This window comes from Pan paniscus, chromosome 14, assembly GCF_029289425.2.
Source record: "Pan paniscus chromosome 14, NHGRI_mPanPan1-v2.0_pri, whole genome shotgun sequence".
Taxonomy (NCBI): domain Eukaryota; kingdom Metazoa; phylum Chordata; class Mammalia; order Primates; family Hominidae; genus Pan; species Pan paniscus.
Window position 1 is genome coordinate 45,145,363 of NC_073263.2, and position 13,658 is coordinate 45,159,020.

At 35.0% G+C, this 13,658-nt stretch overlaps 1 protein-coding gene and 1 non-coding gene across 3 annotated transcripts in view; one reads left to right on the plus strand and one right to left on the minus strand.

Annotated features, from left to right (window-relative positions):
• LRRC63 (leucine rich repeat containing 63) overlaps positions 1 to 13,658 on the minus strand; it is a 65,912-nt gene that overhangs the window by 31,074 nt on the left and 21,180 nt on the right. For both annotated transcript variants that reach the window (XM_055096730.2, XM_034936703.3), the window contains 2 exons: positions 12,412 to 12,569; positions 121 to 219 (listed from right to left, as the gene is read on the minus strand). In XM_055096730.2, the coding sequence (XP_054952705.1) occupies positions 121 to 219; positions 12,412 to 12,569 (257 nt within the window). The remainder of the gene's footprint in view (positions 1 to 120; positions 220 to 12,411; positions 12,570 to 13,658) is intronic.
• Positions 10,988 to 11,091, plus strand: LOC112438716 (small nucleolar RNA U13). The gene has a single exon (XR_003027091.1). It is a non-coding gene; the product is annotated as a small nucleolar RNA U13 (small nucleolar RNA).

The window sequence follows — 13,658 nt, forward strand, 5'->3', positions numbered from 1 at the left end:
AATCCAAAATACATTTACAGTACTTTATAGTAACTTCAAGGTATTAAAAGATGTCTATTTTTATTATAATTATTATTCACCACAAGTTATATCAGTACATAACAATAAAAGTTGACTCACTTCTGTGGGAAAGTAATGAAGATCATTAAATGATAAATTAAGATATATCAACTGGAAAGCCAAAGGTGTTAAGTCTGGACAATTTAGGATAAAAAAGCCCTAAAAGAAAGTGACAAGAGATAAGGTGTTAATCACTAACAAGGCACAAAATAGTTTACACAAGAGTAAAACAAAATCAGCACATAATTTGAATGAGAATGTTTTACACAATATACTAACAAGCCTATGCTCCTCGTCCATTCATTTTTTTTAGTCTGTCGTGATAATAATTTCTTTGGTATGTAAAAGATAGAAGCAAAGTAGAAGCACTGTGTATTAGGCTGTTCTCACACTACTACAAAGAAATATCTGACACTGGGTAATTTATAAAGCAAAGAGGTTTAATTGGCTCACGGTTCTCCAGGCTGTAAAGAAAGCATGGCAGCATCTGCTCAGCTTCTGGGGAGGCCTCAGGAAACTTACGATCATAGCAGAAGGTGAAGGGGAAAGCGGTCTTACATGGCCAGAGCAGCAGGAAGACGGGGGAGGTGCCACACACTTTGAAACTAACAGATCTCATGAGAACTCGCTTGGTATCAGGAGAACAGCATCAAGGGGGAAATCCATCCCCATGATCCAATCACCTCCCACTAGGCCCCACCTTCAACACTGGAGATTACCATTGGACATGAGACTTGGTGAGGACACAGATCCAAACCATATCAGACTAAGTATTTATGTATGTGATAAGTGTAGTATTACATGTGTGACAGAATTATTTCAATCAATAACAAGCAAACATTGCTATGTGCTGAAAATAATTGAATCTATTTTATATTTAATTATTTTCTTTACCCCCTTTTTATATCCTCTACCTCTATTTCTCTGATTTCTGTTACTCTAGCATCTATCTGAAACTTCTTGTTAAATATGCCAATTTCTGTACTGTCTTCATTGTCATTCAGTTCAAAATATTTCTGATTTCCTTCGTGTTTTCTTTCTTGACCTATTTTTTAATTAGTGTGTTGTTTGATTTCCAAACACTTAGTGCTTTTTAATATTTAAATTAATATTTAGCACAAATATTTGGTACTTTTCTAGATATCTTACTGTGACTATTTTATTTCTGTTGTGGTATGAGAACTACAATATTTCAATCTTTTAAAATTTCCTGAGACATGTTTTATGGCCCAACAAATGTTCTATCTTGAAATTGTTCTATGTGTACCTAAAAAGTAATGTTTATTCTGCAGTTGTTGGATGTATCATTCTATAAATGTTAATTAGGTCAAGTTAGTCGCTGGAGTTATTTCAGATCTTCTATATCTTTATTGAATTGTTTTGGACTACACATATCAATTCTTGATCAAGATATGTTAAGTCTAATCTCTAGTTATGATGGTGAATTGTTCTACTTCTCACTTTAGTTCTGTCAAATTTTGGTTTATGAATTTTGAGGCATTCTAATTATATCTATACACATTTAGATTGTTCTGTCTTCTTGATGAATTGACCCTTTAAACATTTTCAAACTTTTCTCTATACTTGGTAATATTCTTTTTCTTTAGTATTATTTTCTACTTAGTCAGCTAATACAGCCATAAGAGCTTTATAATGCCTACTGTTATCTTTTTCCAGTTTTACTTTTTAACCATCAGTGTCTTTATTTAAGTACACTTCCTAGTAAATAGCAAATAATTGAGTGGTTCTTCATTAGCCAGTTTGACAATCTCTATTTTTTTTATTGTGGTGTTTAACCCATTTACCTTTAACAAAATTACTAATGTGTTTAGGCTAACGTTTACCATTTTGGTACTTGTTTTCTGTTTGTCTGATCTGTTTCTGTTCTTCTATTCTCTATTCCCCCTTTTTTTAGAGACAAGGTCTCGCTCTGTCACCCTGCCTGGAGTCCAGTGGCACAATCATAGCTCACTAAAACCTCAAATTCCTGGGCTCTTATGATCTTCCTCAGCCTCCTGAGTAGCTAGAACTACATGTACATGTCACCATTCCTGGCTAATTTCTAAACAGAAAATTTGTAGAGACAGGGTCTTGCCATGTTGCCTAGGCTGTCCTCAAACACCTGGCATCAAGGAATCCTCCTGCCTTGACCTGCCAAAGCACTTAGATTACAGGCATGAGCCACAACACTCAGCCTTATTCCTCTATTCTTTTCTTGCCTTCTTGACTGTGAACAGACGATTTGTTCAAACACCATTTTTTAAAAATGACTTTCTTGTTATTCTCCTTAGTGTTGTTAAAAAAGTGACTTCTTTAAGGATCACAATATGTGCCTTAACACAACCACCCTTCAAAAAATATTCTACTACTTCATGATTAAAGAACCTTACAATATCAGCACCATAGAAAAGGGTAAGAAAAAAAAAGAACCTTACAATAGATACATACATTTAGCCCCTTCCAACCTTTTGTACTCCTGTTGTCAAATATTTTACTTTTATATTAGCTATAACACCCACAATATATGGTTAATGTATTTATTTAAATAATCAGTATTCTTTTAAAGAGATTTCAAGATTGTTTCAAAAGGTCCTTTATATTCACTGATGTATTTACCACTTATGGTGCTATTCATTGTTTCTTAATTAACTAGGTTTCTATTTGGTATAATTTCTTTTTTTTGTACTCCTCAGGTTTTTTTCCAACATTTCTTGTAGTAGAGATAAGCATGAGAAAAATGAATTCAGCTTTTCTTTGTCTGAAAACATCTTATTGCATATTCATCTTTTAGTGATATAAGATTTATTCTTTATCAATGAAGAGTTTATAAGTTTAAATAGTTGCTAGAAACACAGTCTTAAGGCAGAAATGTGCAAAATAGCAAACAAATTCTTTAAAGCTTATAACCAAGGGCCGGGTGCAGTGGCTCACGCCTGTTATCCCAGCACTTTGGGAGGCCGAGGTGGGCGGATCACCTGAGGTCAGGAGTTTGAGACCAGCCTGTCCTCTTGGTTTTTATACGATGGCCCTCCTTGTCTTACCATTCTTGACTTAAAGTTTACTTTATCTGATATAAGTATAGTTGCTCCTGCTCTTTTTTGGTTTCAATTTACGTGGAATATCTTTGTCCATCCCTTCATTTTCAGCCTGTGTCTTTATAGAGAAAGTGAGTTTCTTATAGACAGCATATAGCTGGGGCTTATATTATTTATTTATTTACTTATATTCAAGGATTTTATTGATAGGTAAGGGTTTCCTATTGTCATTTTGTTATTCATTTTCTGCTTATTGTGTGAATACTTTCTTCCTTTTTACCTCTCTTACTACCTTTGTGTTTAACTAATTTTCTCTACTAATATGTTTTGATTCTGTGCTATTACAGGTTTATGCTTTGAGGTTACCATGAGGCTTACAAAAAACATGTATAATAGGCAATTTTAAACTGATGACAACTTAACTTTGCTCACAAGGAAAAGCATCAAAAACAAACTCCACACTTTAATAGCACCTTCTACATATTTTGACTTCTTGATGTTTCAACTTACATCCTTCCATATTGCCTATCTCTTAACCAGCTGTTGCAATTGTTGTTTTTAATAGTTTTGTCTTTTAGTCTTCATATTTAAGATGTAAGTGGTTTACTTACCACAATTACAGTATTAATATATTCTGAATTTGTCTAGTTTTCAATTTTCTTACTTTCAGCAGTGAGTTTTATATTTTGAAATGTTTTCCTGTTACACCTTAGGGTCCATTTCTTCCAGATGGAAGGACTCCCTGTAGCATTTTTTTGGACAGGTTTGGTGTTTATGAATTCCTTCATCTTTTGTTATTTGGGGAAAGTCTTTATCTCTCCTTTGTGTTTGAAGAGACACTTTAATGGGTATAGTAGTCTCAGTTGAGAGGTTTTTTTGTTTTTTTTTTTTCCCTTCAACACTCTCTCCTAGCCTGCAGGGTTTCTGCTGAATAATCTGCTGAAAGCTGTACTGGGGCTCTGTTGAATGTCACGTTTCTTTATTCTTTGTGCTTCAAATATTCTTTCTCTTTGATTTTTGCTAATTTGATTATGATGTACCTTGGGAAATTCCTCCTGCATTTAATCTAATTGGTGACCTTTGAATTTCCTGTACTTGAGTGCTGCTGGTTATCTCTAGATTTGGGAAAATTTCAGCCATTATCTCCTTAAATATGTTTTCTAGGTCTTTTTTTTTAAATTTAGCTTTTAAGTTCAGGGATACACATGCAGGTTTATTATATAGGAAAACTTATGTCATGGGGGTTTCTTGTACAGATTATTTCATCACCCAAGTATTAAGCCTAGTACCCACTAGTTATTTTTCCTAATCCTCTCCCTCATCCCACCCTCCACCTTCCAATAGGATCCGGTGCGTGTTGTTCCCCTCTATGTGTCCGTGTGTTCTCATCATTTAGCTCCCACTTATAAATGAGAACATACAATATTTGGTTTTCTGTCCCTGAGTTAGTTTGCTGAGTATAATGGCCTCCGGCTCCAACCATGTTCCCACAAAAGACATGCTCATGTTCTTTTTAATGGCGGCATAGTATTCTATGGTGTATATGTACCACATTTTCTTTATCCAGTCTATCATCAATGTGCATTTAGGTTGATTCCATGACTTTGTTATCACAAATAGTGCTGCAATAAGCATACGCATGTGTCCCTATAATAGAATAATTTATATTGGTTTGGGTATATACCCAGTAATGGGATGCTGGGTCAAACGATATTTCTGTTTTTAGGTTTTAGAGGAATTGTCACACTGTCTTCCACAATGGTTGAACTAATTTACACTCCCACCAAGAGTGTATAAATGTTCCTTTTTCTCCACAACCTCAACAGCATCTGTTATTTTTTTTCTTTTTAGTAATAGCTATCCTGCCTGATGTGAGATGGTATCTTATTGTGATTTTGATTTGCATTTCTCTAATGATCAGTGACATTGAGCTTTTTTCATGCTTGTTGATCACATGTATGTCTTCTTTTGGAGTGTCTTTTCATGGCCTTTGCCCACTTTTTTAATGGGATTGTTTGTTTTTCTCTTGTAAATTCGTTTAAGTTCCTTATAAATGCCGGATATTAGGCCTTTGTCAGATGCACAGTTTGCAAAAATTTCCTCCCATTCTGTAGGTTGTCTGTTCACTCTGTTGATAGTTTTCTTTGTAATGCAGATGCTCTTTAGTTTAATTATACCCCATCTGTCAATTTTTGCTTTTGTTGCAATTGCTTTGGTGTCTTTATCATTAAATCTTTGCTCATTCCTATGCCTTAAATAGTATTGCCTAGGTTGTCTTCCAGGGTTTTTATAGTTTTGCATTTTACATTAAAGTCTTTAATATATCTTGAATTAATTTTTGTATATGGTGTATGGAAGGGGTCCAGTTTCAATCTTCTGCATATGGCTAGCCAGTTATCCCAGCACTATTTATTGAATAGGGAATCCTTTCCCCATTGCTTGTTTTTGTCAGCTTTGTCAAAGATCAGATAGTCGTAGGTATGCAGCCTTATTTCTGGGTTCTCTATTCAGTTCCATTGGTCTATGTGTTTGTTTATGTATCAGCACCATGCTGTAGCCCTGTAGTATAGTACGAAGGCAGGTAGCATGATGCCTCTAGCTTTTCTCTTTTTGCTTAGGCTTGCCTTGGCTAGTCAGGCTCTTTTTTGGTTCCATATGAATTTTATAATAGTTTTTTCTAGTTCTGTGAAGAATGTCACTGGTAGTTTAATAGGAATAGCATTCAATCTATAAATCGCTTTCGTCAGTATGGCCATTTTAATAATATTGATTCTTCCTATCCATTAGCATGGAACATTTTTCCATTTGCTTGTGTCATCTCTGATTCCTTTGAACTTTGTGTTTCATAGTTCTCTTTGTAGAGATCGTTCACATCCTTGGTTAGCTGTATTCCTAAAGATCTTATTCTTTATGTGGCAATTGTGAATGAGACTGTGTTCCTGATTTGGCTCTTAGCTTGACTGTTGTTGGTGTATAAGAATGTCTGTGATTCTGGCACATTGATTTTGTAGCCTGAGACTTTGCTGAAGTTGTTTATCAGCTTAAGGAGCTTTTGGGCTGACACTATGAGGTTTTCTAGATATGGGATCATGCCATTTGCAAATAGGGATAGTTTAGCTTCCTCTTTTCCTATTTGGATGTTCTTTCTTTCTTTCTCTTGCCTGATTACCCTGGCCAGGATTTCCAATACTTTGTTGAATAGGAGTGTTGAGAGAGGGCATCCTTGGCCGGGCGCGGTGGCTCACGCCTGTAATCCCAGCACTTTGGGAGGCCGAGGCGGGTGGATCACGAGGTCAGGAGATAGAGACCATCCTGGCTAACACGGTGAAACCCTGTCTCTACTAAAAATACAAAAAAATTAGCCAAGCGTGGTGGCAGGCGCCTGTAGTCCCAGCTACTCGGGAGGCTGAGGCAGGAGAATGGCGTGAACCTGGGAGGCAGAGCTTGCAGTGAGCAAGATCGTGCCACTGCACTCCAGCCTGGGCAACAGAGCGAGACTCTGTCTAAAAAAAAAAAAAAAAAAAAAAAAAAAAAAAAAAAAAAAGAGAGAGAGAGAGGGTATCCTTGACTTGTTCCAGTTTTTAAGGGGAATGCTTCCAATTTTTGCCCATTCAGTATGTTGTTGGCTGTGGGTCTGTCATAGGTGGCTCTTATTATTTTGGGGTATGTTCCTTCAATACCTAGTTTATGGAGAGTGTTTAACATGTAGTGATGTTGAATTTTATTAAAAGCCTTTTCTGCATCAATTGAGATAATCATATAGTTTTTGTTTTTAGTTCTATTTGTGTGATGAATCACATTTATTGATTTGCATATGTTGAACCAACCTTGCATCCCAGGGATAAAGCCTACTTGATCATGGTAGATAAACTTTTTGATGTGCTGCTGGATTCAGTTTGCCAGTATTTTGTTGAAGATTTTTGCATCAGTGTTCATCAAGAATATTGGCCTAAAGTTTTGTTGTTGTTGTTGCTGTTGTTGTGTCTCTGCCAGGTTTTGGTATCAGGATGATGCTGGCATCACTGAATCAGTTAGGGAGGAGCCCCTCCTCCTCAATTTTTTTGGAATAGTTTCAGCAGAAATAGTACAAGCTCTTCTTTGTACATCTGGCAGAATTCAGCTGTGAATCTGTGTAGCACTGGGCTTTTTTTGGTTGGTGGGCTATTTATTACTGATTTAGTTTTGGAGCTCATTATTGATCTGTTCAGGGAATCAATTTCTTCCTGGTTCAGTCTTGGGAGGATGTATGTGTCTGGGAATTTATCCATCTCTTCTAGGTTTTCTACTTTGTGTGCACAGAGGTGTCTGTAGCAGTTTCTGATGGTTATTTTTATTATTGTGGGGTCAGGAGTAACTTCCCCTTTGTCATTTCTAATTGTGTTTATTTGGATTTTCTCTTTCTTCTTCTTTATTACTCTAGCTAGTGGCCTATATTACTAATTATTTGTTTCAAAAAATCAACTCCTGGATCTGCTGATCTTTTGAATTCTTTTTTGTGTCTCACTTTTCTTTAGTTCAGCTCTGATTTTGGTTATTTCTTGTCTTCTGTTAGCTTTGGGGTTGGTTTACTCTTGCTTCTCTAATTCTTTCGGTTTTGATGTTAGGTTACTAATGTAACATCTTTCTAATTTTTTGACGTGGACATTCAGTGCTTTGAATTTCCTGCTTAACATTGCCTTAGCTGTGTACCACAGATTCTAATATGTTGCATTTTTATTCTCATTAATTTCAAAGTACTTCTTTTCTGCCTTAATTTCAGATTTACCCAAGAGTCATTCAGGAGCATGTCATTTAATTTTCATGTAATTGTATGGTATGAGTGATTTTAAAAGTCTTGACTTCTATTTTTATTGTACTGTGGTCCAAGATTGTGTTTGGTATAATTTTGGTTATTGATATGGTTTGGCTGTGTCCCCACCCAAATATCATCTTGAATTGTAGCTCCCATAATCCCCATGTGTCGTGGGAGGGATCTGGTGGGAGGTAAATGAATCATAGGGGTGAGTTTTTCTCATGCTGAAAGTGAATAAGTCACATGAGGGCTGATGGTTTTATAAAGGGCAGTTCCCCTACACATGCTTGCTTGTCTTCATGTAAGACGTGTCTTTGCTTCTCCTTTGCCTTCTGCCATGATTGTGAGACCTCCCCAGCCATGTGGAACTGTTAGTCCATTAAACCTCTTTTTTTTTTTTATAAATTACCCAGTCTCGGGTATTTCTTCATAGCAGTATGACAATGTACTAATACAATTACTTTGCATTTGCTGAGACTTGTTTTGTGTTCGATTACATGGTTGATTTTAGAGTATGTGTCATGTGGAAATGGGAAGAATGCTGTTGTTTTAGGGGTAGAGTTCTGCAAAGGTCCAGATCCATTTTTGTCCAATGTTGAATATCTTTGTTAATTTTCTGCCTTGATGATCTGTCTAATGCTGTCAGTGGAGTGTTGATGTCTCCCACTATTCATTGTGAGGGAGTCTCAGTCTTTTTGTAGGAATCTAATAATTTGCTTTATGAATCTGGCTGCTCCTGTATGGGTGCATATATATTTAGGATAGTTACGTCTTCTTGTTGAATTGAGCCCTTAACATTATGTAATGCCTTTCTTTGTCTTTTTTGATCTTTGTTGGTTTAAAGCCTGTTTTGTCTGAAATTAGGGTTGCCTGAAATTAGGTCCATCTGGTCCTGGATTTTTCTTTGTTTGGAAGTTTTTTGTTACTGATTTAATCTCATTACTTGTTAAATGTCTGCTCGGATTTTTTTTGTTCTTGAGTCTGTTTTGGTAATTTGTGTTTTTCTAGAAATGTTTCCATTTAATCTAGGTTATATAATTCATTGGTGTACAATTATTTATGGTATTCTCTTACAATCCCCTTTATTTTTGTAAGGCCAGTTGTAATATTTCAATTTTCATGACTAATGTTAGTTATTTGTACATTCTCTCTCTCTTTTTTACTTAGTCTAGCTAAGGATTTGTTTATTTTGTTGATCTTTACAAATAACCTACCTTTGTTTCCATTAATTTTCTCTACTGTTTTTCTATTCTCTATTTCATTTATCTCTGCTCTTATCATTATTGTTTTCTTCCTTCTGTTAGCTTTGGATTTAGTTTGCTCTCTTTCTTCAAGTTCTTTAAGGTGTAAAGTGAAGTTCTTAATTTGAGATTTTTCTTCTCCACATACCCCTTCACCACATGTACCTATAGCCTTCCCCCAACATTAACATCTTGTACACCATGTTGGTATATTTGTTACAATCAATGAACCAACATTGGCACATCATTATCAACCCAAGTCCATAGTTTACATTACAGTTCACACCTTGTGTTATATATTCCATGGGTTTTCAAAATGCATAAGGAAATAGATTCACCATTACAGTATCATACAGAATCACTGCCCTAAAAATTACCCGTGCTTCTCTTATTCATCCTTTCTTCCCTTCTGCCACAACCCTGAAAACCACAGATACTTTTACTGCCTTTACATTTTTGCCCTTTCCAGAATGTTTTGTCAATGTTGGTTTTGTTCATTCCCTTCGTTACAGCCTTCTTTGTATTTAATTAATTTTCTGTAGTGTGCCACATTAATTCCCTCCTCACATCCTTCTGTGTATGTTTTAATATTGTTTTTCAGTAGTAGTTACTATGGGATTGCACTTGGCATCCTAAATTTACAACAATGTAGTTTGGATTGATACCAAATTAACTCCAATGGCACACAAAATCTCTGTTCCTACACAGCTTCATCTCCCTTCTGTTTTGTCACAAATTAAATCTTTATACATTGTGTGTCCATTAATATACATTTATAATTATGTTTACACATTTGTTTTTTAAGTGATATAAGAAAGAAAAAGTAATACAAACCAATAACCAAAATAATACTGACTTTTATATTTACCTATGTAGTTACCTTCATCAGAGTTCTTTATTTCTTCTTAAGACTTTTGAGTTGCTGTCTAATGTTCTCTCACTGTAGCCTGAACAACTCTCTAGCATTTCTTATAGGGCAGGTGTACTGGCAACAAATGCCCTCAGCTTTTGCTTATTGGGGAATGTCTTAATTACTCCTTTGTTTTTGAAGGATAGATTTTCTGGGTATAGACTTTTGGTTGACAGATTGCTTTTCTTTCAGCACTATAAAGATGTCATCCCATTCCTTTCTTGCCTCCATAGTTTCTGGCAACAAACTGGCTGTGAATTTCATTGTAGAGCCCTTGTACATGACAAAACACTTCTTGATTGCTGCTGTCAAGATTCTTTCTTTGACTTTGGCTTTTGACAATTAGATTATATGTCTCATTGTGGATCTCTTGGCAATTATCCTTCTTGGAGTTGATTGAGCTTCCTGGATGTATAGATTTGTGCTTTTAATCAAATTGGAATATTTTGGTCATTATTTTTTCAAATACTTTTTCTGCCCTTTCCTCTCTCTCTCTCTTCTTTTCTCCAGAGACCCCATTAAATGTATGTTGGTATACTTGATGATGTTCCAGAGGTCCCTTAGGTTCTGTTCATTTTTCTTTATTTTTTTTTCTTTCTTTTCTTCATACTTGATCATTTCAATTGACTGATTTTCTAGTTCTATAATTCTTTATTCTGCCTAATCAATATTTCTAGTATTGAAACTTTCTAGAGAAGTTTTCAGTTTGGTAATGTAGTTTTCAGCTCCAGAATTGTTTTGTTTTGTTTTTTTCTTTTGTCATTTCCATCTCTTTATTGAAATCTCTGTTCACACATTATTCTCCTTATTGAAATCTTTGTTCACACATTATTCTTTTTAGCTCTCTGTCCATAGTTTCATTTAGCAGTTTGAACATATTTAAGACAGTTTATTTAAGGTCCTTTTTCCAGTAAGTCCAATGTCTGTGCTTCCTCATAAGTAGTTTCTAATCCTTTAGTAGTTCATAAGCATGATGATTGGCTTTTTATGCTCATCAATAAAATATGCCTCCCTCAAGCCTTTTTATGACATTGGCACATTACCCATCTGACATGAAAAAATAGAGCTTCTGTTAGTTTCTTCTGTGAACAAGCATTTTTTTTGCATATTCCATAATTTTTGTTAAAAACTGGAACTGGACATCTTAATAATTATTATGTGTTAACTCTGGAAATCACATTTTTCCCCTCTCTTTGGGGTTTGTTTTGTTGTTTTGGTTTCTATTTCTGTTTTTATTCTGCCTGATCACATCTACTATTGAAATCTTCCAGTGAAGTTTTCATTTCAGTTATTGTATTTTTCAGCTCCAGAATTTCTGTAGGCTTGATATGAGCTATAGCTATTGGGTTGTTTAATAATTTTCTAAACTTTTTTTGTGAAGTCTGTATTCTTTGACATATATTTTCTTTAAAATCTCTGCTCCTTTAACTTGTGTTCAGTTATTGCTTTGACATGATTTCCTTACACAACAGAAGACAGAGGGAGGAGGACAGAGAGAACTTCATCTTTTCAGATCGACTCTGTGCTAAGGCACTCCTTCAATGCTTAGCCAGGCCATTTACAACCACCTTAGCCTTTACTTCCTGCTTGTACTGCATTTAGAGGTCAGCCAAATGTGAAAGCTTAGGGTCTTCTCAGGTCTTTTCTAAGAATGTGTCTAGCCCCAGCCATACATTTGGCTTTCCAAATTTCCCAGTATATGTGAATATTATTTTAATGCCTAATTTTTCAAATAAACTCTCTGTAGCTTTTCCTAGTTTTACAACTTTTCTATGAGTTAGAACTTATTTCAAAATAAAACTTAAAATAAAAAAGCATAGATTTTTGAGGCCAAAAAGTTCTGGGTTCAAACCCAAGCTCTACAACTTGCTTACTGTGTGATCTTATACAAGTTACTTTCATTAAGGCTCAGTGTTCTTATCTGTAGGATAAAGATTATAATACTTACTTTACATAATTGTGTTTTAGGAGTAATGTGTACTTGGCACATAGTGGATACTTAACAAATGATAACTAATATTATTGCTATTCATGATATTGAGCTTGTGTTCAGTGAAAAGCCATCCTAGTACTAGATTTGTCACAGAGCCAAAGATTGCTAATAACTTAAAAATACAATAAATCTGAATTCAAATTCTCTTACGCTAAGTAATAAAAAAAGCACTGTGATTGACTTGAACCTCAGAATCTTTTTAAACTGAAGCAAACTAGGAATATAGGTTTAGAGATGCAATTTGAATGTGTTCCTAAGAAATCTCTATTGTAATAGGAAAATTCCCCTGAATACCATGGAAACTAATCTATACTGGGAAATTTAAAGCAAAAATAATTGATAATACAGGAGGGCACTGTCATTAAAAAGATCTAGCATACCTTCAGATTAAGTGCATTTCTTCCATATACTTGACAGTTTACTATGGCCAGGTTGGTCATGGCTGTTATTGTTTCATATCGTGTTGCTGTAACAGTCTTAAAACCTTCACCACGTACAACATGTATCTCTGATTCTATTTTTTCAGTTTTGGTGAGACCTAAATAAACCAAACAAAACAAAACATAAAATTTAAATGTGTTATCACTTAGAATGAAAGTTAAGAGGTATTTATCTTATGATAATATTGAGTTACCCTAAGGACTTAAGTGTACACATCCTCTGGCAGGGATTCCCCATAGCCTTCATCTACCCAAACTCAGTTAGTTCTGTTTGCCAAAGTGGGTGTTGTTTTGTTTTGTAATTTTAGATGCACCATTATCTTCCCCAAAGTAAACCATATGCTCATAGATTTCTGTCTAGATAATTTAGATTCCATCAATATCAGTCTTGTATACTATGTGTAAAAATGTTCTCTTAAAATTTACTATGAATTACATAAAGAACTTCTTGGCTCATAAAATTAATAAGCAACATCTTGTAAGAATACCTCATCAAGACATCAGCCTCACTTTTTCCTTAGTATCACTTTGATGTATAATTCAAATGCCCTGTGTAATTAAACTCTTCCTTTAGTTTGTTGATCCCCCATAGGAAACAAACAAACATCTCAGGAGTAAGCCAAAGAAAGACCATCTAAATTTAAATTTACTTTATTATGACCCTATGGGTTTCACCTTCCATCAAAAATGTCCTATGCAAGTATACACCAAATGTGGCAGGAAAGTATTTTAAAATTTTATATATTTTACTTTTGCAGCCATTATTGCTGCATTGTTTGCAGAAACATATTTTATAATGTCAGTAATTCTTATGCTACTGGTTTGATGAGAGAAAATAAGCATCCTAGAACAAAGAAAACAAAAGAAGGTTTTTAATTTCTAAAATAGAACCTCTGTGCCCATTTCAGATCAAGAGATGTGAAAGCTGACCACAGAATAAAGAAAGATATATAGTGTAATATAGAGATGCCTTGGCTTGGTAGAAAGAATGGAGCAAGAAGGGAAAGAGAGTGAGTTAAGACATAAGTCTGTGGCCTGCTCCCTGCTCTAAGCCCACAGAGTTGGTTGTTGAGTAGAAATGAGGAAGATGGAGATGAAGAGGATGTGATCTCTCAAGAATCTGAGGATTCTTAAATTTTCTAAGGAGGAAACTACCAGAGAAGAAACTCAATAAAGCAAAAATGGCA